A 23,589-nucleotide genomic window follows, 5' to 3' on the forward strand; every position below is an offset into this window, starting at 1 on the left:
GGTCGGTCTCTTACTTTCTCGTAAAATATTCAAAACGAGACCACTCGGCCAGTCTCGTAAAATCCAACAAAAAATAATCCAAGAAAGACCACTCGGTCGGTCTCTTACTTTCTCGTAAAATATTCAAAACGAGACCACTCGGCCAGTCTCGTAAAGTCCAACGAAAAATATTCCAAGAAAGACCACTCGGTCGGTCTCAAAAGTCTCGTAAAATATTGAAAAAGAGACCACTCGGCCGGTCTCGTTCACTATTTGTTCAACAATCATCAAAGAAAAGAAAAAGTGAGAATGAAATGAGACTGAATACGTAAGGAGACTGAAATGAGACCGTTGATCATGCTCATTTTACAGTCTCACTGAGAACTAAATTTTTACTCGGGAAAGCTTTGTAAGCCCAACAGTCAATTTCTCTGATGCAATCCGCCGTTTTCTTGTAAATTTTCTGCATTCACCTTGTGCAGACTGTTGGTGAATGTCAGAGCGTTCATCCAAGATCGGTTCAACGCCTTTAGTCTTATCCGAAGAGGCTCTTCCAGCCGCATCCAACGAAGGTTTGTCTCTGTTCAGGGATGGTCCTATGCGTCGTTTGCGAGTCGATCCACCAATGACAACCTTGACCGAGCTTTCATTATTGTGGTCCAAAGTCTTGTTTACCGATGATTGAACACCTTCAGTCTTATCCGAAGATGCTGTTCCAGTTGAACGTAATTTACGAGTAGACTGAACACGGGTAACGACGTTGCTTTCCGTGGATATTTCAGCGTTTCCGGTTTCGATTTTTGTTGCCTTTTCAATTGACATTTTTCTTCGCTTTTTGACAGCGGCAGTTTTATTGGATTTTTCAGCAACATTACTTTTCACAGGCTTTTCACCCTTGATAACTTTCTTTTGGGCGGCAGCAACTTTTTTCTCCTCTCTGATCATTTTGTTTTGCAGATTTTCTACGAGAACGGTCTCATACGCTAATTATTGTTTAAATAACTTTGTGCAACAAAGACAAACATGTATATGCAGCCGATTCATTAGCCTCGACTGGTATGTACAAAGCATACAGTTGTCAACTTTGGCCACAAGCCGTGTTATGACGATTTAAGTGCAAGTGTTATCAAATAGCCATTAACTGAAATCCAACATAAGATGATAGAGTTTGAATTGGAGAATTGTAGAGTTGAACATCAATTACAACAATTTCTCGATATTTCTCGATATCGCAACAAAATCATTGAATCTATTACTTCATTTGTATAAGGCGAGGTGTAAAGTATCTTCGAGTAGTAAATCATTTTATCATACATTACCTATACACTAGAGAGAACACCAGCCCAGGGGCTATTTAGTTGAATTAATTTGCCGAAATTCGCCAAAATTCGTCGAAATTCGCCGAGATTCTCCCAAATTAAAAAATTCAAATTTTGAAAATTTTCTTCCAAATTTATGTTTTTTGAAATATTTTGCTAGTTTTGTGATATATCATAACAAAAATATGCAAGAATCTACCAAATTCACAAATATATATGTAAAATTCACAAAATTAGGACATTTTTCATCGTTTTTCCAAAAAAAAACCATCATGGCTTCCCGGTTAAAAATAGATTTCTAGAATGTCTTGGCCAAAAATATGTAACTAAGCTCTACGATTCTTTGAAATTTCTTAAAATCATGTATAAATTCACAAAAAATCGCCAAAATTCGTCAAAATTCGCCAAAATTCGCCAAAATTCGTCAAAATTCGCCAAAATTCGTCAAATTCTCCAAATTCGCCAAAATTCGCTGAAAATTCAACTAAATAGCCCCTGCACCAGCCACAACTCATCGTTTCTATAATATTGTCTTCGGGCAGTATTTCCTGAAATGACTAGTTCATTCAAAACATCAACTACATATTCGACCGTTTATGCGTGAGAAGCAAGAAGACCCACTCTTTTCATTCGAAGTTGTTTTGCCCTATTTTTAAGACTCCAAAATTCCTACATTCTACAAATGTTTTTTTATCGGAATAAGTTTATCTATTACTGACACTGTAATATAATCATTATTCACATAATACAACAAAAACTCATCTGAATTCTTAACTTCACCGAGAACACGATGTTGATATGCAAACAAACCGAGTCGTGTTGCATCGTTTTTTTCTTCTTTTTTTTTTAAATTTTATAACAAAATATTAGTTCATTGATACCATTGGTACATGCACAAGAGTGTAATGATGCTAAATAAGTTTATTGGAATCGAAAACAGTCGGTAAACAACATAATTTAAAATGAAATAAAAACAAGACTCGAGAAATAAAGAAATTAAATTTTAACGGGTCATCTGAATGTTTTTAAACTCACAGAAAATCTGTATACTGTTTTAATACATAATTCATGCGTTATACAATCGGTCAACAACACTTTACATTTTAGATTTTTGTTTTTTTATCGTTCTGCACTAATGGATTATTTCCATAAAGTACTTATAATCCATTAATTTTACATGTTGATTATACGGAAAGGGTTGAATGTTTATGTGGATGTTTTTATCTGAAAATATTACCGAAAAAAAGTGGGCGGGCAAAGTTTATAACACAAATCAAATTTTGTTTTTTATGTTTGGTTAGAACTGAAATCATGCTTTGCAGAGTTTACCATATTTCACTCAAAAAATCGTTCTTTCCTTCTATAAAAAATACAAAAGATCGGCCATAGGTTTTGCGTTCGGAAATGTTGTAAATTTTGAATCAATCCTGGCAATGCTGGGCAAAAAGCAGCATTCATCAAAATTAAAACTGATTTGTTAAAAATGTTTGATTGTTAAAATTAGACCTTCGCACTTATAGAACTAAATAAAGCAATACTAATAAACATATGCGTGGAGTTTAAGTTAAATTTGCAAAACGTGTCAGTTCCTTCCTTAAGTTAGCCCCCCTTTTTGCATCTATACTCCATTTTTGTGTACCAAAGACAACTTTAATATGTGCTTTGCGAAAATTAACCTGGCCTGACTATCGAAATTTTCTTCTTCTTGCTTTTAAGGCTATTAAATGTAAGCACACAGCACGAGTGGTTTAATAAAATTTTTATTGTCAGGTGAAGTAATCTCCAGAAAAACCTGCATCATTTCAAACACCGTTATAAATTTAAAACAATAATTTTCATTTGATACTAATGGTCTAATGATCGGACGTTTCCGGCTACATTTGTGGCTGCTGTGAAATTAAAATTGATGCTCAATTTAACTACATTACATCATAATAACGACATTTAAAAAACTACACTGGATTTTATGCAAGTTGTATTGATACATTGGACGCATTCGAACCGCATAATTCAAAGTCTGATTTTGTCGTTACCACGACTTACATATTTTTTTAACAAAGTTATGTTTTGCGTAATCAATTAGTGGTGCTTGTGGTACAATCATTTCAGCAGTTGGACAATTTTTTGTACATCATGGACCATGTATACACAACTTTTTTGACTTTTCCCCCTCCGCTCCTACTACCCCTTACTTATTTTATTCGTAATCTAGGCGTCTATACGAGTTCAACGAGCTATCACATGCCTCATAAGGTTAAGATTTGGCCGAGATATTAAATTTCAAAACTTGAAAATTTGTATGAAGAAATTGATTTCCATACATTTTGAAAAAGATGAATTTTACCAACCTTTGTCCCTTTGTCACTTTGTTACTATGAAACTTTTGAATTTACCGGTGGATTTGGCTGAAATTTTCAGGGTATGTCAAGAACGTAATTCTAAGAAACCAATTTTAATGAATTTTCATGAAAGCTTATAAGCTAGCTTATGAGCTAGGAGCGTTTTAAGCTATTGAACTGTAGGACCCATAACTCAGAAAATATGGCAGATAGAAATTTCGTTTAAAAGACAAATTTATAGAGTTTCAAATTTCAGTCGACACGTGCTTCAGTGTTTTCACCAAAAATCTACCATTTGGGAGCTATCAGCGTTTTAAGTTCGAGCTATGTCAGCCATAACTCGGAAAATATGTCATCAGCTGTCATTTGTGACGCATATCTTTTTGCGTGTCGAATCTGTAAGCGTCACCTACACCGATATCAGTTCTTTTGTCAGTGGATAACAGGACTTGCGTCACACCTCCACTGTAAGTGGTTTTGGGCGATCGTTTATATCGGGCTGGTTTTGTCCACGCAGCAAATCACGAAACGCATATCTCACAGTACTGTGATGTATTGTATTCATCGACGGAAAGATGATCGCGGTCTTGATACTTTTTTAGCGCGTTTGTTAATTTACGAATTCCATTTTTATTGTCGAATCGGGGATGAACTCGGGCTATAGGAAGATAACACCGTCACAATGAGCCAAGAAACGAATTTGTCGGTTTTGATATCTCTACTCTACTTTAATAGCTCTGATTATATAGTCGAGGCTACAATAATAACGCTTTAAGTTCTGTGTAGAAAGGGACTATAAACGGAATATTATGGTCCTATTTTCAGTGGATTTGAGTGCTATAATTGGCCTGTTATAGGCGCCAATGCAATAAAATCGTTTATCATCGAGTTGCATACAATGAAGTAGAGACAACGAAAATTCTACTTTTCGCCATTGAGCTGAGAAAAATCAATTAATTTTTTCTCGCCAACTAAATCGGCGATAGTTCACATAGAGTGGCTTGTTCTTCTTGGAACGTTTCCGAACTGTTTGTACCTTTGTTTCTTATCGCATTGTGAGTGGAATGCTAATTTTTTTTTAGAACGTATACCATCTCGTACACCATGTTGTTGAGACAATCAAAACGAAAGATGAATGAGGTTTTTTCATTTACGTTGTTGTTGAACAAAATCTGCATAAAGAGTTTGTTCTATTTTTCGATTCGAACAACTGCTTACAGGCCAAGATATTACACATTCTCCTAATGCCTTTCGGAAATTATTTTTTCTATTTATGATTTGAAAAATGTGGTTCGTTTATTATCTAATAGTTTACAAATGCGTTACAATGATTGGTGATTTATTTTAACATTTTAATGATGACGAGGTCAGTCAATTAACCGGATCTATAGCATTATCCAAGCAAATTCAACTTATATTCTGTTTAAGTTGAATGAAATGAACAAAAATAATAAATTTTTTCTATAAAAATAAAGTGGACCCAGTGTATAACTACAATATTGTTATATGTCATCCATCGTATACCAATTATAAGTTTATAGCAAATCGTCATAGCCATTCGTTTGAAACTGAAAATTATGACATGCGTAACATGTTTTGTAATATAACAAATTTCGGTTCAACAGCAAAAAAAAAAGTTTTTTCCGATTGTGTACATGATTTCGTTGGCTGTGGGTATTATATTAACATTAATAAAAAGCAATGATTGTTTAGGCAAAATCTTTAATGTTCTTTAATTAAAGTTAAAAGAGTTCAATAACGCCCACCGAATCTTATAAGTTTTGGGTTACTTTTTATTCGGCTGAATAAAAACAGACAAAAGTTGAAAAATTTATTGGATGAACGGAGAGCTGGTAGGCGATTTGTTTTGAATTGAATTTCGTATCAACGATTTTAACGTTACATGCAATGTCCGCTCTGCGTCGATATCCATTAAAAAATCATTGTTTGACCGCACAAATATATTTAGTTGTCGACTGACACAATTTACAAGAACGTAGCTCCAGTTCGTTGGCTTTTCCTTTTAAAGTAATTAGAGTATCTCAAACTGAATTGAAGAACCAAAAAAGCATTCCCGCTGAAAGTAATTTTATGAATAACCTATCTCAGTCAATTAACAGTACCTTGTTGCTTCTTTAATGCTCTCTGTTACCAATAAACCAATTTCCTTAATCTTCACAAAAAAAAAATTGATTCAGTTAACATTTATTCCATCACAGAGCAGAGAGTGATAAAAACGTTATATTAAATAAACGTTGCACTTAAGTGAAGCCTCCATCCAGGTATAAGAGCGTGGCCATAACAATGTCGTAATGCTCTACAGTTTTATCTACCTCATAAGGTCTTTCCGTTATGGACTGTTACAATTTTTACCTCCTTCCGATTTATTACATCAGCTAAGACGTCACCTAGACAACGAATATCCAGAAAAAGTTGGCTTGAAAATCGGGGTACCTACAATTGGATGACTCCGCTATCTCATAATTACTTCAGAATTTGTATACCTGTTGCACATGCACATCATTTAATATCAGTGCGTAACAAACGATACATACTCATAAAGCCGCATAATCTCGTCGCATGGAATCGCTTTTAAATTTAATTTTTGTAGTCGCGCTATTAAATCATATTTAAGTTGCAATGAAATAATTTGCTGCACAGCGATGCACAACATAGATAATTTGCTTTGCTGTTTTTAATTTGAAAATATTAGCTTCTCTGCTGATCGTCTACCATTCACAGCTATAATAAGTGCAATAATGTACAACTGCAATGCTCGCGCGGTAACAATATGAAATGATATTCGAAAATGCAGAAGTGGAATATGAGAATAAATTGTTAGGAAAGTCCATTTTTGAAATGATTTGTCTAATGATTGAGCATGAGCCTTCACACATCCACAGCGTATGTCTTGTTGAAACAAAAGCGCATGGATGAAAAATATAAAATTATTTTTGTGCAGATATTCACGAAGAAACTTGTAGTAGAATGCATTATGTAATGAAACAAAAAAGTAAAATAAAAAAAGAAGAAAAATTGTAGCACCGGTGTTTTTGATGTGAACAATTTTCAGATTTTAAATCAATGAGGAAGAAGAACTTGTGAGAACAAAGTTAATTAGAAATTGTGAATTTCTTTTGTTACAAATTGGGTTAGGTTAGTAAGCGACTGACTGGCTCATTAATATACACAGTCGCTTGAAAAAGTGTTTTACTTGAATTGAACGACTTTTTTTGTGTGGAAAGAAAAAGTGTTTCGGATTGAATCTAATACTTCGGAAAGAAATCGATGACCGATTCATTCCGCTTATTTGAAAAAGAAAAATCGATTTATATATGAAACAGCACAGCGGTACTGTTTTTACTTTGCGAAAGAAGAAGTATGTTCTACTTTGTCCGTAGTTCATATATATACCAACCTTTATTCAATTTCTCAACCGATTTCCTTAGGAAGATGGCCATTAGTTTGTTTGTGCATTTCACAACACTTTTTCTACTGCGCCATCTTTCAAAATTGCTATAGTTTCCAGCATGGTTTCCAGGTATCGAAACAGTATACACGTCTATTTAATGGATTGATTTATTTATCGCAATTACATTTCACGGTCGTTAAGTCTTAATAATCGTTGTTGAAGTTGGTCAGTTCACCAGATGTTGTTGCTACTTGTTTAAATGATTACATTTTCTCATCTCAAACTTCGTGTCTATTTTTCTTACACTAAAAAAATGTATTCGTTAGTTTCCTCTACGTTTATAAAACCACAGATGTATCACAACAGAATCGTTAAATCTGTTACTTCTTTTGTGTAAAGTATCGCGGAGTGCTTGACACAAAATCTATTACTTCAATATTTTTGTTGTACATTTCGCTATATAAAACTATCCAGCACTCACTACTTATTCTTGTCGTGTTTGCTGATAACAGATGAATGACTCCTTCTAGATATGGTCGCTAGAAATTGTTTGTGACCCAAAATGTTTATTGGGCCGTAAGTTTCGGTAAATATATTGAATGGTTTTGCTTTTACCTATCCACCAACTACAGTATTTGTAAGTCAACACAATCGAAGCAAGAGTTTTGCTTTGAGTTTGCCTAATTAAAATGATTCAAGTTCAATTGAGCGAAATAAATCATTAAAACTCGGTTTTTCTTCTAAATCTTGACAAAAAAAAATTATGAGACGATGTTGCCTTATATCCGTTATAATTTTAGCTTTAGTGTCAATTAGAGCCGCATTACATTACGTTAATTTTGACAAATTGATGTGGTAACTTTATCTCATTTTACAAATTCTTGAAATTTTATTTAATTAAAAATGAGCAACATGTAATTGGACAGCGCCTTTTGATTACACTGGTAACTGGTTTGAGATGACAATACAACCTTTCGTTTCATTTATTTGATGGGAAATTTATTATAAACTCTATTGGGGAAAGAACGCTTCCAGCTGAACCATACCATTTCCATGCATTGCATTTTTCACTTTTAATCGTAAATCATGCCTCTGCCTACCTGTTCTATAATTTGTTCAGCTTAGCATACAGTAACAGAAAATCGATAAAGGGTGAACCCACAGTTCGTGTCGTTGTACATTTATTTGTCTCATATGTCACCTAGCTGAATGCAAAGCTACCACTTAAAATATATTTTATATTAAAAGACATTTCACATGTTGCCATCCACAACACACGGACATGAAACGAAAGGTTTAAAAGGTTGAGTGAACACAAATAGGTTTAATTACTGACTTTTCACTGGCTACTCTTGGCGAGTTAGTGTTGAGACGTAATATGGCGAGCTAATTCCCGACACATTGTTACGTGAATCCTTTTCGTTTCCATTGATATTCTACCACTGGCTATCGGCGCCAAACGAAAACCACAAAACTACAAAATTGTTTAAAGTTAAATGAGTGCACTGCACTGCACTGGGTATGGTTTTCGTAATGACATTTTAATTAAAATTACATGCAGAACATTTGAAGCTAACAAGAAGTGAATGGTGACGATAATATTCATGACATGTTACACCCATCACATCACAATTTAAAGTCAACATTAATTTGACTTTTAATCCGTTCAAGATGTGTCTTTTGCTTGATGACTGTGTGTGCACCGCACGTTAAATAGAATTTGTTTGTTTTTATTTCGTGAATTATAACTGCAGTGAAACTTTGTTCATTTTGGTAGTCTTGTCGCTAAATTTGACATTGCCTAATACTATTTAATTGATCCGCATATGTCGTTCGTTGCTTGAACATAGGAATGTTGTGTAAAAATAATTTTAAGTACCAAACTCTACCTATCGTTATAAAGACATTTTGTTTTCCATATTTATTTTCGGCGATGTTAAACACTAAATTATTTTGTTCTTAAAACGTTTATGGAGCGATGTATGTAAAAAGAACCGAATTTATGGCAGAGATATTTAATTCGATATAACTGAACGGTCTCCCACGACTCAGGCATCTCACGCATATTTGGGATTTCTTTTTTTTGTACTTCAACCAACTTGAACTATATATATACTGTTGGTATGGTGTTATACAGATACACTAAACGTGCTCTTCCATAACGTTTATTTTTGAGATTATTTATCATCATGTAAAATTAACAGTTTTTTTTACCTATTTTATCACATTCTATGGTTTACATTAGAAAATATATTTACATAAAAGATAAGTTTATTTGTGGATCGAATGCGATGCAAGTTATTGATTTCCATTTTAATGTTCTAAGTAAAATTTATTTTCGCTTTCAAGCACATATGTGCGCAATTACTGTACGTTCAGAAGTGTTTATGTTAAACAATATATATATACTATCACCAGACGGTAGTTAGTGGTTTTTATAAACAAAACAATCTTTACTTTCGCCATACGACTAAATACTTGAAAATTTATTCAGTGATGGTTTGATAAATTGTTGAAAAATCACTCAGTAATTACAATGAAATTTTTATGTTTAACACATTTCATTACGACCGGTTGTATTCGGTTTGAGATGTAATGTTACAATGTAAGTTGTAAAGTCCATAAGGAAATGTAATTACTTAAGTCTTAAGTGTTTGGGATAATATAGTGGCGAGATTAGTAAATTGTATACCAATAAACTAGGCCCCATCTTTTGGATGGGTCAGATCCCTTGACTGACTGACTACTTTTCTCAAGAAGATTTTTGTAATCCGAGCAAAAAAAAATCACTCTAAAAGTATATAAAAGTATACCAGGGTATGCGTACCCTACTTTCGATACAAAACACGTATATGAGAAATTCCAGCACTTGATCATATACTGGCTCATACGTATTTTCAGTACTTAAGAGGCATCGATGATTTGCTGAAAAGTATACATTTGGGTGATTTTTAAATAGTCTTTTGGTGATATATTTCCACCAAAATTATCATTTTTCAAGTATGTACGACCGCAATAACGACCACGAATGTGTTAGCTTTCAACATAAAATGGATTTGGTTGTAGCAGTTTGACCAACCCTGAGAAAACTGAGCAGTTTATGAAAATTTCGGTACACTGGTCACTTTTTTCAGAACAAAAATTCTTTTGGGAATATCTCTAAGATCACCAGCCCGTTACGACCCATCTTCAAACTTAGCCTCAGCAATTTAATTCCCCGTCGATTAAAAAAAAGTTTTTGGAAATTCGTCGAAAACTACTCGAGTTATCGTGGAATCAAGCGACCAGACAAAAATTCTCCTGAGAATATCTCTAAGATCACCCGTCCGTTATAACCCATCTTCGAACTTAACCTGAGGAATTTAATTCCCCGTCAAATAAAAAAAAGTTTTTGGCAATCCGTCGAAAACTACTCGAGTTATCGTGGAATCAAGCGACCAGACAAAAATTCTCTTGAGAATATCTCTACGATCATCCGTCTGTTATAGTCCATCTTCGAACTTAATCTGAGGAATTTAATTCCCCGTCGATTAAAAAAAAGTTTTTGAAAATCCGTTGAAAATTCCTCAAGTTATCGTGTTATCAACGAATCATCAAAGTGTGACAAACATTTTAGGGTGTTTATCATCCGCAAGACCCATGACTTTCAGTCAAGGGAATAATCAGAAATTATGATTCTTTAGCAATAGAATGTATTCATTCCAACTATATAAATATCGAATTTTCTAAAGCGGGAAATGGCGATCGAATATCCATTTTCCTCAAATAAACGACAAATCGGATCTGAACTACTTGATCAGCAAAAATACCAAAACAGCTCACATTACTGTACACGAGCGATTTTTTTTTATTAAATGAACATTGAATCGAGTTTTTATGCAATTTCAATGGAACTTCGACAATACTCGTGTTTTTAATAGGAAATATGATTATTGAGTGATAGTTCATAAATTTTAACTTTCTACTACTGTGAAGCCACAAACTAGCAAACCAAGACATTACCATTTTTTTTCACTTTTTGCTTATTGTTTGAAAATAAAAACTACTGTCGGCTTCTACTCGTGCGGCACTTATAAGTCTAATTGTTTCATTAAAAATCATTCATTTAGTTCAATCTTTTTAAAGAATGCAATACCGTGACTGATATTACAGATTAAAATGTTACATTCATCCAGCTTTTTTTTGTACGATGGTCGGTAGCAGGCATTTAAGTTAGAAATACGTTTTTTATTAAAATCAAAATGAAATTATCAGCGGAAGGTTAGTCAGGTGAAGTTGTCGCTTCCAAATGGTTACAATACAAGCTCACTTGTTGGCCTTACGACAACGACATGGTATGGCTAAAATTCCTCAGTTGCGATGTAGCAAAAGTGGAAGTAAATGGTTCTTTAGTGTCGTGGTATTTCCTATGATCTAAGAAGTACCTTCACCACTGCCGAGGAGTGTCCTTCCGGGTAAAAGTCACAACTTTTTGGCGATTTTTATAGAAACAAGAAACAGATGGAGCTGCTATCGATAATGTTAGATAGGTAGATAATAAGGAATATTTGCTAAAATTATTGAAGTAATAGATTTTTATCGAAAACCAATATACACTTTACACAAACGAAGTAACAGATGTACTGATTTTGTAGTGATACTCTTGCCAAGAAGTTGACCAGTTAATTGATTCATTTCGCTGAAATTGATCCTTGTGCATCAAAGTACTAATTTATGTTTCTCATTGTTTTTCAGGTGTTTTCGAACGTAAATTTATTATCGAATATCATGGCGACAGCCGTATATGGTGGCAGTCCTCGACATCATAGCCGCATTATGGTTAGTGGAAATGTTGGTACACCGAATATCGTTACAAATTCAAATACTATCACCACCCACCATCACCTTCCGAATGCGCTACAACAATCTACGCCTATTATATCAGCTACATTAAATCAATCGTCCAACATAATCTTTCCACCGACATCCTACATCTCATCCTCTAATCCACCAACAATATCATCGAACCATTTCGCTGCTCATACTCTGATGCACCATCATAATGCCCATCGACTGAGCAAACGTAAATCAGCTGTAGAATTATTGGCAGAGAGTAAACCATTTTACGTTAAATCTGAAACGGTGTTGGATCGACAACAGCAATTGAATTACCGTAGTGGTAATTCAACATCGTGTAAGTATAATTTTTGTAATTTAATATTTGGTATTTCATGATGCCGATGTTTTATTTCCGCTTTGCAAACTGGATGCAGTCTATGCAGCAGCTATTTTATCGATTCTTCTTTTTGTTTCATTTTTTTAAAAACATTTTGGTTGGAGTTTTGGGTTGTGAGATCACGTTCGAAAATAAGCAAAATCGCTGCAAATAAATAGTCAAAAAATTCTAATTTAGAGAGATGTTACGATGTTTTGCATACGTACGGTAATGTCGACTCAAAAACAGTTTATACAACAGAAAATGGAACTCTCTGTCCCGATGCCAAAAGCATAGATTTGATTACAGTTTTTGGAGGCTTCTTCAAGCAGGAACCCAGATCAAAGATCCTCCCTGACCCTACTACTTTCCCTCTTTAATGTTTTCGATAAGAAGACGTGAAGACTATTGCCACCTAATGATGGTATAGATCCTTATCTTCGAGTTCATAGTACCCAAAGGTGCGAAGCCCAAGATTGGTATCCCTAAGAATATGTACACCAGTCTCGGGTGACAGACCAAAAGAACCTCAAGGGTCTACCGATCTGTTTTATTAACTGTTCTCCTTATTTCTCGTAAGTTTAAGGAGTTCATAACTCAAGGAATTCGACATAACTGGTCGGAATAGCTTAGTATGAATTCCTCCTTGGTAAGCATAATAACCAATAGGGAAAATGGTTAATGAAAATCAGTACAATCGATCGTCTGCTTTAAGCCGAGACCAGAACCCTTGGAGTGCCATATACTTAAGGGCAGAATAGAGAGTGCTTCTAAACCAAAATTTACCGTGCTTTGCATCTGAAACGACTCTAGAGAAGCTATTTCTGTCGCAGTTCAGTTTTGCGGTTTAACATTTTCAATTTTTATTCGTTTTGTTCGTAATGGCGGTCTCGACTAATCCTGTAACAATCGCACTAGTTTTTCGGCTCGCAGCGAGTTTATCAACTCGATTCGATCTGAAAACCCCTTAGTACAGCTCCTCCACATTGAAAATGAGAACTGAGAATTAAGGACGTAACCGTTACGTACAGACAAACCTCATTTTTTTATTGGAACTCAGAGGGATTAATTTGTGCGTCTCTGTGCGGCTTACTTCTTTTAGTGAAGAAGTATTAGACGAGACCGATTGACTGGAAACATTGAAACAAATTTAGACTAATGCTGTACCCTTAACATTTTAGCTCTGATGTCACCATCACGAACACCATTGCCCCATCAGCGTTCGTCGTCAATAACAAGACGAAGTGGTTCAGCAAATTCCGATATATTGCAAACGAAACTGCGTTCATTGTTAAATACGTCTACGGAAAACAAAGACTCAACACCAAGTGATGTCGATATTATATCGAAATTTATGAAGCCCGATAGCCCTAACAATTATGATATTAATAAGTACATGTCGCCAAAGAAACTCAATCAAGAGGTATGTAGTGAATGGTGTGGTGAATTCGATTGTAATAGTGACGAAATTGATGAACATTCTTCTATTTCCAGTTAACGGTACTTCCTGACCCGAATTGTGATGTATCCGTGTTCTTCCCAAGTGCATTCCTATCACCTCAATCGCTTCCACCGCACCCTGCATCAGATGACGATATTTATTCCTATGGAATCGATGATTCATTATTGTTAACAGATGATTACCAAACAATAAGTCCGCCAGCCGAATATGCGGAGAACACTTCAACGAAACCGTACGGTGCTAGTAACAACAGGTCAGTTAATTTGTACGTTTTCATTGGTCCGATGCAATGAATTTGTTTTACGACAGGTACGCTGGTTACCAACGATCTTATTCGCATTCGCAAGCTGTCGCATCGGATGAAGCAGAATATTCGCCATCCTACAATATTAACAGTCATAAGTCGCTACCCGATCTACACTCTCAAATAAGTCGCCATTCGCCGCACAGTGAAGCGCTTAGTTGCTGCAGCAGAGGAAATCGTTCGAACAAATCGGGCAGTTCGTTTAATAGAGATTCTGGAGGATCATCAGGTCACTACACACATAGAAGTGAACCGTGCTGTAAGCAACAACCGAATGAAAACCCAGCTAATACAAGTACCGACTACAGACGTGACAGTGGCTCATCCACGCAGCATAGTGGAAATTCATATTACGCGTACGGCTTACCCCAAAATATGCGATATGACTGCATGGAGTGCAGAGCAAAGCTTCAAAATGATGCCAACTGTCTGCTCAATTTTACAACACCAGAGGTCCCAGAAGCATTTCAAGACGATTACGACGATAAGTCACGTGGCTATTATGAAGATCGATCAAGACCGTACTATAAGAATCCGCAAATGAGTCCAAATCAAAAGACACCACCCGAATCACTTCCACCAATAATTAAGGAGCCTGAACTAAGTCCACCGTTGGGAACGTTTAAGCGACAGCGTTGCTTTCGAATCAAACAAAGATCACGCTACTCGTCGCCGAATGATCGAAATAGTCGCAGTGAAGACGATCGCAAGCCGATTTTACGATCGAAAAGCGACATAAGCGATCGATATTGGCAGCGGAATGCAGCCGGTGATCAGGTGAAATCGCTGGACAAACGAGGTAAAATGGATAGCGTATCACAATTGGAACGATTCTTTGATCGGCTCGGCATGAACGACGATAAATACGAGGAATTCATTGCACCAAAGTTACAGCCTTTAAGTGACAGCGATTCGGATCACTCAAGTCCTGTTTTCTTTTCGGATGCAAGCACAGTTGATTCGACTCGTTTACCAGACAGTACGGAAACTAATCAAAATACTCAAGCGTATCGACCGAGTGAGCCACCGTCGATTGTAGAACGAAATGCGCGCATTATCAAGTGGCTGTGCAATTGTAGAAAGTTGCAGTTACAGTTTTCATAATGAGATATGTAGCTTGTATGAATGGATGAGTGAATGGTACGGCAAAGAATAAAACAGAAAACAATTTGCTCGATGAATCAAAGTGATCGATTGAACAAGGAACACTAAAATCTTTCGACATTTAAGCCAAAAACAAAAAATTATAAATTTACCTAGGCAACCATGCATAAGACTTTAAGAACTAACAACGACAATGTCCATTCGGACCATAAAACGTTTTTCTTTCTCTCGAAATACGCTTACAATTCTAATTGCATCCGGTGGCGTTGCGATATAATTAATAAAACAGAAATCGAAGAACACAAAAGAAACTTCTCCGAATCGACGTTAACGTTGTTATGAGGATAATAATATTAGACATGTAGCATGCGGAAGATTGCATACACTCTCCGAACATGATTTTACAAAACAAAAAAACAAAAATCAAAAAGTCAATTTTATTTTACAAATCGGGGTGTTCTTTGCATTGGAACCATTGGGACCATGCGATAAAAAAAAATTCTAAATTTTTCTTTTTTAGTTTTAAAACACTGTTGACTAGACTATCAGTCAATTAGAATTTACTTTATCTACTATACGTGTGACTTTCTAACACAATAACAAATCAGTAAAAAAAAATATTTAAAAGAAAATAGTCGTTAGTAACATGTACGCCCGATCAAATTATTATGAATCTGATCAACCGATTTAGTGAATAAGAGACCATTATGTCACCTTGAGCTGTTTGTGAATGAACAGAATTTTTGACGAAATCATCACTGATAGACCAACTTAAAAACGAGATTAATTCAACAAAAAAGATGAACAACACCTATTGTTTGTTGTCTTCCTCCTTGTAGAATCGAGAAAAGAAAATTTGAAGAAATGGATGATAAAAAAAGTTGATAAAACATCAACACAACTGTAGAAGTTAAAGAGATAATTTCGGTAAAATTGGCCCTTCTGGCTATAATCAAAAAACAATTTTCTAATGTCGCTTTTACAAACCAAAGTGGTCAATCTTAAAGAATAGTAGTTGTACCGAAGATCATCATAAAGGCAAGTGTACGTCCCGAACGAGACCTAGACATATTCAAAATATAACAACGTCAAGCATATCCCTGTGTAACTACTACATCTTAAATATTCGAAAGCTTGAACTATATTTGACACAAACTCTTGTACTTCGTTTGATTTAGCATTTATATAAGACCACGTCACCCGTACGTCATTGTGTTCGCTGCTGCCGAGACGTTCTAGTTAGATCTCCAAATCATTTGAGACAAAAGCTTCAAAAGTATCCAAACTTGACTTCTATGTCCGTTGAATATTCTTGCTTTGAGATTTGAGTTCATTATTTGATTGGATAGAACGCTGTATTATGTTGTCAAATGAAGCGCATTAAACTTTCTGGTATACCATAGCCTATTACTCAAGCATTTGGAACAGAAAACATTACACAAAATAAAGTTTCGTCATTTTAGTCTCAAACTTTTAGTGTAGAATAAGTTAAGTTACTTCGCTATCCCTCACGTTTGAATTATGAAAGGCAATCTTAGCACTAGTCAGAACGACTATCTGTTAATCTTCTGACCCCTGTATCAGCGACCCCTGTTGCTCGAAACAGCTACTGAAAGGACTCAGAAAAATGTCCGGTTCGGGAGTGAATCTACTCCTAGTCATTCGTAGCCGAACAATCCATCAGTAAATGCATAAAAACTTTACTTTATGTATTGAAACCTAGCTGACAGGACAAATTAATCGTTGGAAGAACGTTGATGGTAAGATTGACGCGAATGCAATCTGGAAGCGTTGTGCCAGTGCTTCTTTCTACACTATAACCTGTAAGCGATAGGATTATTTTTTATCATCATATTCAGTGATAAGTTTAGTATCATTACTGCCTTGCGTTATGAACGCAAGAAATATGTTCAGAAAAATGAAGTAAAAGATTCGAAACCTATATCTAGTTAAATACATAGATCAATAGTAATAGATCCAATAGTAAAATCAAAGACTAATTGAACCGATGCCCAATCGCGCTGAAAAAAAATCACGAATATTGACGCTGTAAATTTAAACAATGTGTTTAGCGCTGGAAACAAAATAGCCCAGTGGCGCTCTAAGTATTAATCCGGCTCTGATTAAAGGCTTGCCGTCTCTAAAAGTTTAAAACAATGATTGGTATGACTAAGAGCATTGGAAATGTTTTTATGATTTTAGCTTGCTCACACGAACGGATTCAATAGAAATAGATACTTGTTGCGTATACAAAAAACTAAAAAAAAACTGCGAAGATGTATGACTCAAACTGCTCAAGGTGATTCAATCGATTGTAAAAATTATTTTCTTTTCGTTATAAGAAAATTTAAAAGAAAATCTTCAGATCTGAAAGTGTTGTATTCCGAATTTTGTTTACTTTGAAAATTGTGTCTTATTTTGTAATTGCGATCACATGGACCAAATATTGTAATTCTGTTGTTTACATTGAATAATCGAATTCAATTTGTTAAAATATTAATCTCATTTATGAATAACCTCTCTTAAGAATGTTAGAATTGAATTTATTACAATGCGGCAGACTAATTCTTCACGACGAGGACACGTATTTTATTGGAGAACGAGAAGTAGAAACGACCGTGGTTTATGCTGAACTGAACTAACTTTAATAATATACATTATATTTATAAACGATTCCCTACCACAACACTTTCCCTGAATCGTGAGTAACAAACAATAATGATAATATAAAACTTTTCATAAAACTTTTCATAAAATTATAACCAACTCCATTAGACTCAATACCGGTTTCCACTCAGAACTATTCTTTGGCACTCTTCATATAGCTTTTGCTTACAATGAAATATTGCACGATTGATATTTTAACACTTTCCCTTAATGAATATTTTAATCCTTCAAAATGTTTCATTATACAATGCAAATATCAGTTCTAACATATTTGATTATTTTCACAGAAAATCTGATACCATTCAGAATTTAGAACTACTTTAGATTCCAGTGATTCAGATTCACAAATTTAAACTCAATTTTTCCCAGATCCATTCTGCAATCACTTTCCCTGAATCAAATACAATTTCTACGAATTTACTTCCCGCTTTCAATTTTCAATCGATTCGATTACGCGAATTTTCATCAATTTACTGCCCCTTAATCGAATACCTCAACAAATGTTGCATATCAATACGTCTCCCATAATGGATATTAAACTCATTTAATCTTCAGTACACTATTAGATGCAACATTACTATCCTCAGTTATCATTCAACAGGATAGCTTCAACACAACAGCCCAATGTCTTTGACCTGCCCACTGTTGATTCGATCAATTGCATTTGACCAATGTTATCTGTATGTCTAGTGTGTCTGGTGTAAAACTCAATGTTCGTTCTCGCCCCATATACTAGATATAGTAGACATTCTCTTGCTTTCTAAAACGATACACCAATGTATTAAATTAATAAATTTCAATTACCTCGACGTCCACACAGTTCTTGTTTTATCATCAAATTTTTGCATGTGCCAACTAAATTGTTGCTTGTACCAACCAATTTTGCTGCTTGTGCCAACCAATTTGTTGCTTGTACATACAAACCCATTGTTGCTAATTTTTGTGTTGCGTCCGACGACCAACCAATTTTTGGAACAGCACTATTTCACAACTAACATTTCCTTTAGTCGCGTTGCAGGTTTTTTTTTTTTAAACACAGCGCCTGAGCTCGCTGCTATTTTTTTTTTACCACGTTATTCCCCATTTCAGGATAACGTTTGACCCCACTGTACAGCCATTGTCCAATAATCTCGTTTATGTCCAGCTCGTCCTGATCTAGTTCCATTCCATGTACGTTCACTTGCAACATGGTCATTTCTATGACTTCTTCAGGTTAGCATTTTTATTGACCTCGATGACTATCTCTACAGATTTCATGTATCTGTCCAGACAAGTTAACTCCTTTTGTAGCTCAGTGATTATATCTCCTCAGATTTCTCTTTATCTGTCCAGATTTTTCACCTCCAATGCTACACCATGCACTTTGACCAGCGCATTCTACATTACGGTTGGCAATCCTCAATGAAATTTCTGTTTCAGCATCACAAATTTTCTATCCTTTTGTCCCAACCTTCTTGACCATTCCACAGGCCATAGATGACAATTTTTGATTAATTTGTTTTCCATGCCAACAGCCAAATCTCCACGTTGAACAACTGAGCGGCCGAAATCCAATTCACCGTTTGCATTGCCGTATCCTTGATCCTTGCTCGTGATTCATTCATTTGACTAAAACTTCCAAAAATCACGCCAGATTTTAACCCTTTTGTCTGTTGAATCCCTCTCACGCAACATCCATCCTGGACCTTAATGCGAAACTCTGATGACGATTTCCTCAGCATTCTTTTGATCAGCCATTTAGAATTTACGTAAATGATCCATCTCAAAGTTGTTTTTACTGCGTAAAAACCAACGTCTTTGTAGCACACAGCCACTGGTCCGTCAATAACCTATTTTTACGGCACATAGCTAACGTTTTGTAGCTTACCGCCACTGGTACGTCACTGACCATTTTTCACTGGAAACTGGTTCTTTGGTTCTTTGCTTGCTTGAGCGACCACATCGGTTCTTCACTTACTTGAGTGACCAGTCAACCTTTTTCCTAAAACATGATATACCATAGGCTTCTAAATTGTCCAACCGTTACATAACTGGCATTTCCTCAAGTTATCTGGACGGATTTTCGTCTTGAGTATAAACTCTTGACCCAGCGCCGTTACTCGGTGTTACCTTTTATTTCGATTGACAATTATTTCAGCATTTGTATTCACATCTATTATCAGATCTCAATGTTTTAATTTTTAGTTCCAACTGTCCTTCGACAAGCAATTTAAAATCTTTGAAACATTTGAAAACTTGATTCTTTTGAGCAATTACATAAACAAAACATTTTCTTGAAAAATCATCGATAAAAGTCACGAAATATCTCTTCCCTCCGAATGAATTTACTGACATCGGACCACATACGTCACTATGTATCAACTCAAGAATTCTCGTAGCACGAGTATCACTGTTCAGATATGGCAATTTACTTTGCTTTCCCTTGACACACGTAACACACTTCAGGTCTTTCACCTGTTGTCCAAAATTGTTCATAAGAAAAACATTACTGAAACTAGCATGTCCCAACCGACGATGCATCAAAATTGCATTCCTCATGCCTTTTTTTCTTGTTCCAATATTAACACATGCAAGTTCGTTTTCATTCGAAAAATCTGATGACTGTGCTTTATCAGGTTTAAACATATTGTCAACCAAACTACCGGTGGCAATGACTTTACTTGTTCCAATATTAACACATGCAAGTTCGTTTTCATTCAAAAAATCTGATGACTGTGCTTTATCAAGTTTAAACATATTGTTAACCAAACTACCGGTGGCAATGACTTTATGCAACGGGTCATAAACCTCGCAACCGTTCTTATGGAAAATGACAACGTTATCATTTTTAACAATTTGTCCGACCGAAAGTAAGTTCGCGACGATATCCGGTACAAATTGAACATTCTTGATCGTAACATGTTTCGATGCTTTGTTAACAACAACGTTTTCGATTACGTCACCAACACAGGTCATCGACATGACACCACCATTTGCCGTAATAATTTCACTTTTTCTAGAAGCACAAATGTTCTTCAACCATGTCTTATTTTTCGTCATATTTGAGGTGGCTGCGCTATCAAAAAACCAGTCTTCATCATAATTATTGGAGTTTACAGAATTTTCCAAACCCATGATCATTGGTCGGTAGTCTGACGAGAGTCCTCCCAATAATAGTGAACCGAGGATTTCATCGTCCAAATTGAAACCAACCTTTTTTACTTTTATCGACAAAAGTAAAGTTTTGTTGACATAACTTTCCATGCAGTCATGTTGTTCCAATTTTTGTGAGACCAATTGTTGAAGTAAGGCCACCTTGCGAGTAGTTCCAGTGTCTTCAAAAGCTTCATGCAACGCATCCCAGCAATCCTTTGCCGTTTTTTTGCCCGCTATGTAGGTATAATTATCCGGTTCGATAAGCAAAATGAGTTCAGATCTAGCTTTCAAGTCGGATTCCTTATCCGCTTCAGTAGCTGTACTTGTCAACGTCGTTTCAACAAACTTCCATAATCCTTTTATAACCAAGTATGATTGTGCTGAAATTTTCCACTGGTCGAAATTCTCCCGGCCTTTCAATTTCACAATAGAATTATTTTGCACTGTTGACATATTGAAAAATAATTTCACAATCAACGCTAAAAGAATTAATAGCAACAGAAAATACAATTCACGATATTATTTTTCGTTTACGTAGGCGTTTCTGGGCCCATAACCTATTGGAGAACGAGAAGTAGAAACGACCGTGGTTTATGCTGAACTGAACTAACTTTAATAATATACATTATATTTATAAACGATTCCCTACCACAACATATTTATCTAAACCGTTTTGAAACGATTTACCGTAGCACTGTTTTCTAGCTGGTGCAAAATCTTCATTCGACGACTAGTCAGCACCCTAAAGTTTCATCGTTTATTGTTATTTGTTTGCATAAAGAATTTTGAAAGTGTGATGGAATGGAAAAATTGCTGCGAAGGTGAAGAAAATCAGCTTTTTTAGTTGTATAAGAATGGACCTGTGCTCTAATATATTAATATCGAGGAACAAAACATTGGTCGCTTCTGTATTGACACTCTTTCTGTTCATACCGATTGTCTTGAAATAAAGATCTAATACGGAGGTGAAACAAGTAAAGATTATAATTACATATAGATAAAATCGTGATGAAGGAAGATAACTTGATAGGAACGGGTAGTCATCTGCTTTCGGCAACAACTGTAGTAAAATCGATGATCTCAGGCTATCGTTCTTTTATATAGCAAAATGTATCATAAAAATATTGAAGTGATAGATTTTCTATCAAATACTAACCAAATGAAGTAGTAGATTTTTTGACTTTGCTGTGATACGACTGCCGTTTCCAAAAGTTTAATTAAAACGTTTAGCTCATAATTGTTGTTCATTATGATAAATATTTGCTGGTGTGTTTGGTCCTTGTAGTAGCAATAAACATCTAAATTGAAATATTCTAAAAATTACAATAAAATTACTTCGTGTTTGTTCTGTTTTAATGTTAGTCATCTCGAAAATAATTTTTATCTTTGAATTTAACTTTATTGCGTAGTTTAAAAACGCTCTACAAAATTTGTTTATAAAGTTCTCTGTTAGACTTGTTTCGTTTATAATAAATGTTTTTTCGGTCATAAAATTCAGGATTTGTTGTTAAAAAAAGAGTCGATGGAATATGACAAGGTATATAGCCCAATACAATACAATTTACAATTATAAATTCATTAAAAAAATAACAAGAAAAACCGAAATAAAATCAATTCACTAAAACTTCTCGTTTGTAATCAAAATAATGAACATAAATTATTATTATAAATTGAATCATAAAGATATTGTTTACATGTATAGTTATATTAACCTGTACTCGGGATCTACAAACAAAAATAAAATGTAAAGAAATTTCAATTACATTTCTTTTAACTGTCTGACACCACGAACCAGTCATTTGTGTGTTTTACAACGACCACAAAAAAACCATTTGTACTATAGTAAAGGAGATGTACCGCGAGTACAATTTCCTTTTTCATTATGTATTGTAAACAAAGTTACAGATAATATCTAACTGGAACGAACCGTGTCGGTGTCATATAACTATCTAGAATTCATTTCTTGGACATTCTGAAGTCTTTCAGATTTCTACTTCTAGATGACTTGTAACTATCGAAACTGTTTTCTTTTTACTATCGACGGCGCATAAATATCGAATAGCAAGAAGACTCAACGTTTAATAGATTTGTATAATAGACCCACATCACCACCGTTTTCTTTAAAAAAAAGCGATTGCGGCTTAATATAGGGTTCCAATTTTTCAATTTTGAAAAAGAGGACATTTCGGTGTCAAAAAAGGGGACAAAAAGAGGACACCTTTTCATTCAAAAAAGAGAACGAAAAGTGAATTTCTGATGGGAATTACAACGACTGTACATGCACTTTTTTGTGTCAAAAATGCTCTGTACAATATGCACTGAAATCGTCCTGATATTCTTTTCGATTCCTTCTCAGTGATAACATCCACTCCATATAACCTGAATACATAATTCGTTTTACCTTATTACCATCCATCTTCCATTCATCCATTTAATGTCGTTTTGAAGGTTTATTTATTTATTTATTTCACAGTGTGTTTTTAATTTTTTTCGCACTTGGGCTTTTTCACATTTTTTTTCGCACGCTATAGAGCTCAGTACCTTTAAGAAAGGATAAATTTTATAGATAAAAACGTCAATGAAACTTAGATAAAGGCAGGGTAAATTGAAATGATCGATTATTAAGATTTTTAGCGTATTGTGATTTGAAAACGAGTATAGATCTAATTAACAA

The 23,589-nt window shown here is 34.9% G+C and overlaps 1 protein-coding gene across 1 annotated transcript in view; it reads left to right on the forward strand.

Moving 5' to 3' along the window:
* Positions 1–15,530, forward strand: part of LOC119073697 — a 28,654-nt gene extending 13,124 nt beyond the window's left edge. Inside the window, exons 2-5 of the mRNA XM_037179297.1 lie at positions 11,784–12,222; positions 13,425–13,666; positions 13,738–13,958; positions 14,015–15,530. Coding sequence (XP_037035192.1) covers positions 11,817–12,222; positions 13,425–13,666; positions 13,738–13,958; positions 14,015–15,113 — 1,968 coding nt within the window. The 5' untranslated portion in view covers positions 11,784–11,816 and the 3' untranslated portion in view covers positions 15,114–15,530. The remainder of the gene's footprint in view (positions 1–11,783; positions 12,223–13,424; positions 13,667–13,737; positions 13,959–14,014) is intronic.
* Positions 15,531–23,589: the final 8,059 nt, after the last annotated feature.

The sequence above is a fragment of the Bradysia coprophila genome, unplaced genomic scaffold, assembly GCF_014529535.1.
Source record: "Bradysia coprophila strain Holo2 unplaced genomic scaffold, BU_Bcop_v1 contig_138, whole genome shotgun sequence".
NCBI lineage: Eukaryota > Metazoa > Arthropoda > Insecta > Diptera > Sciaridae > Bradysia > Bradysia coprophila.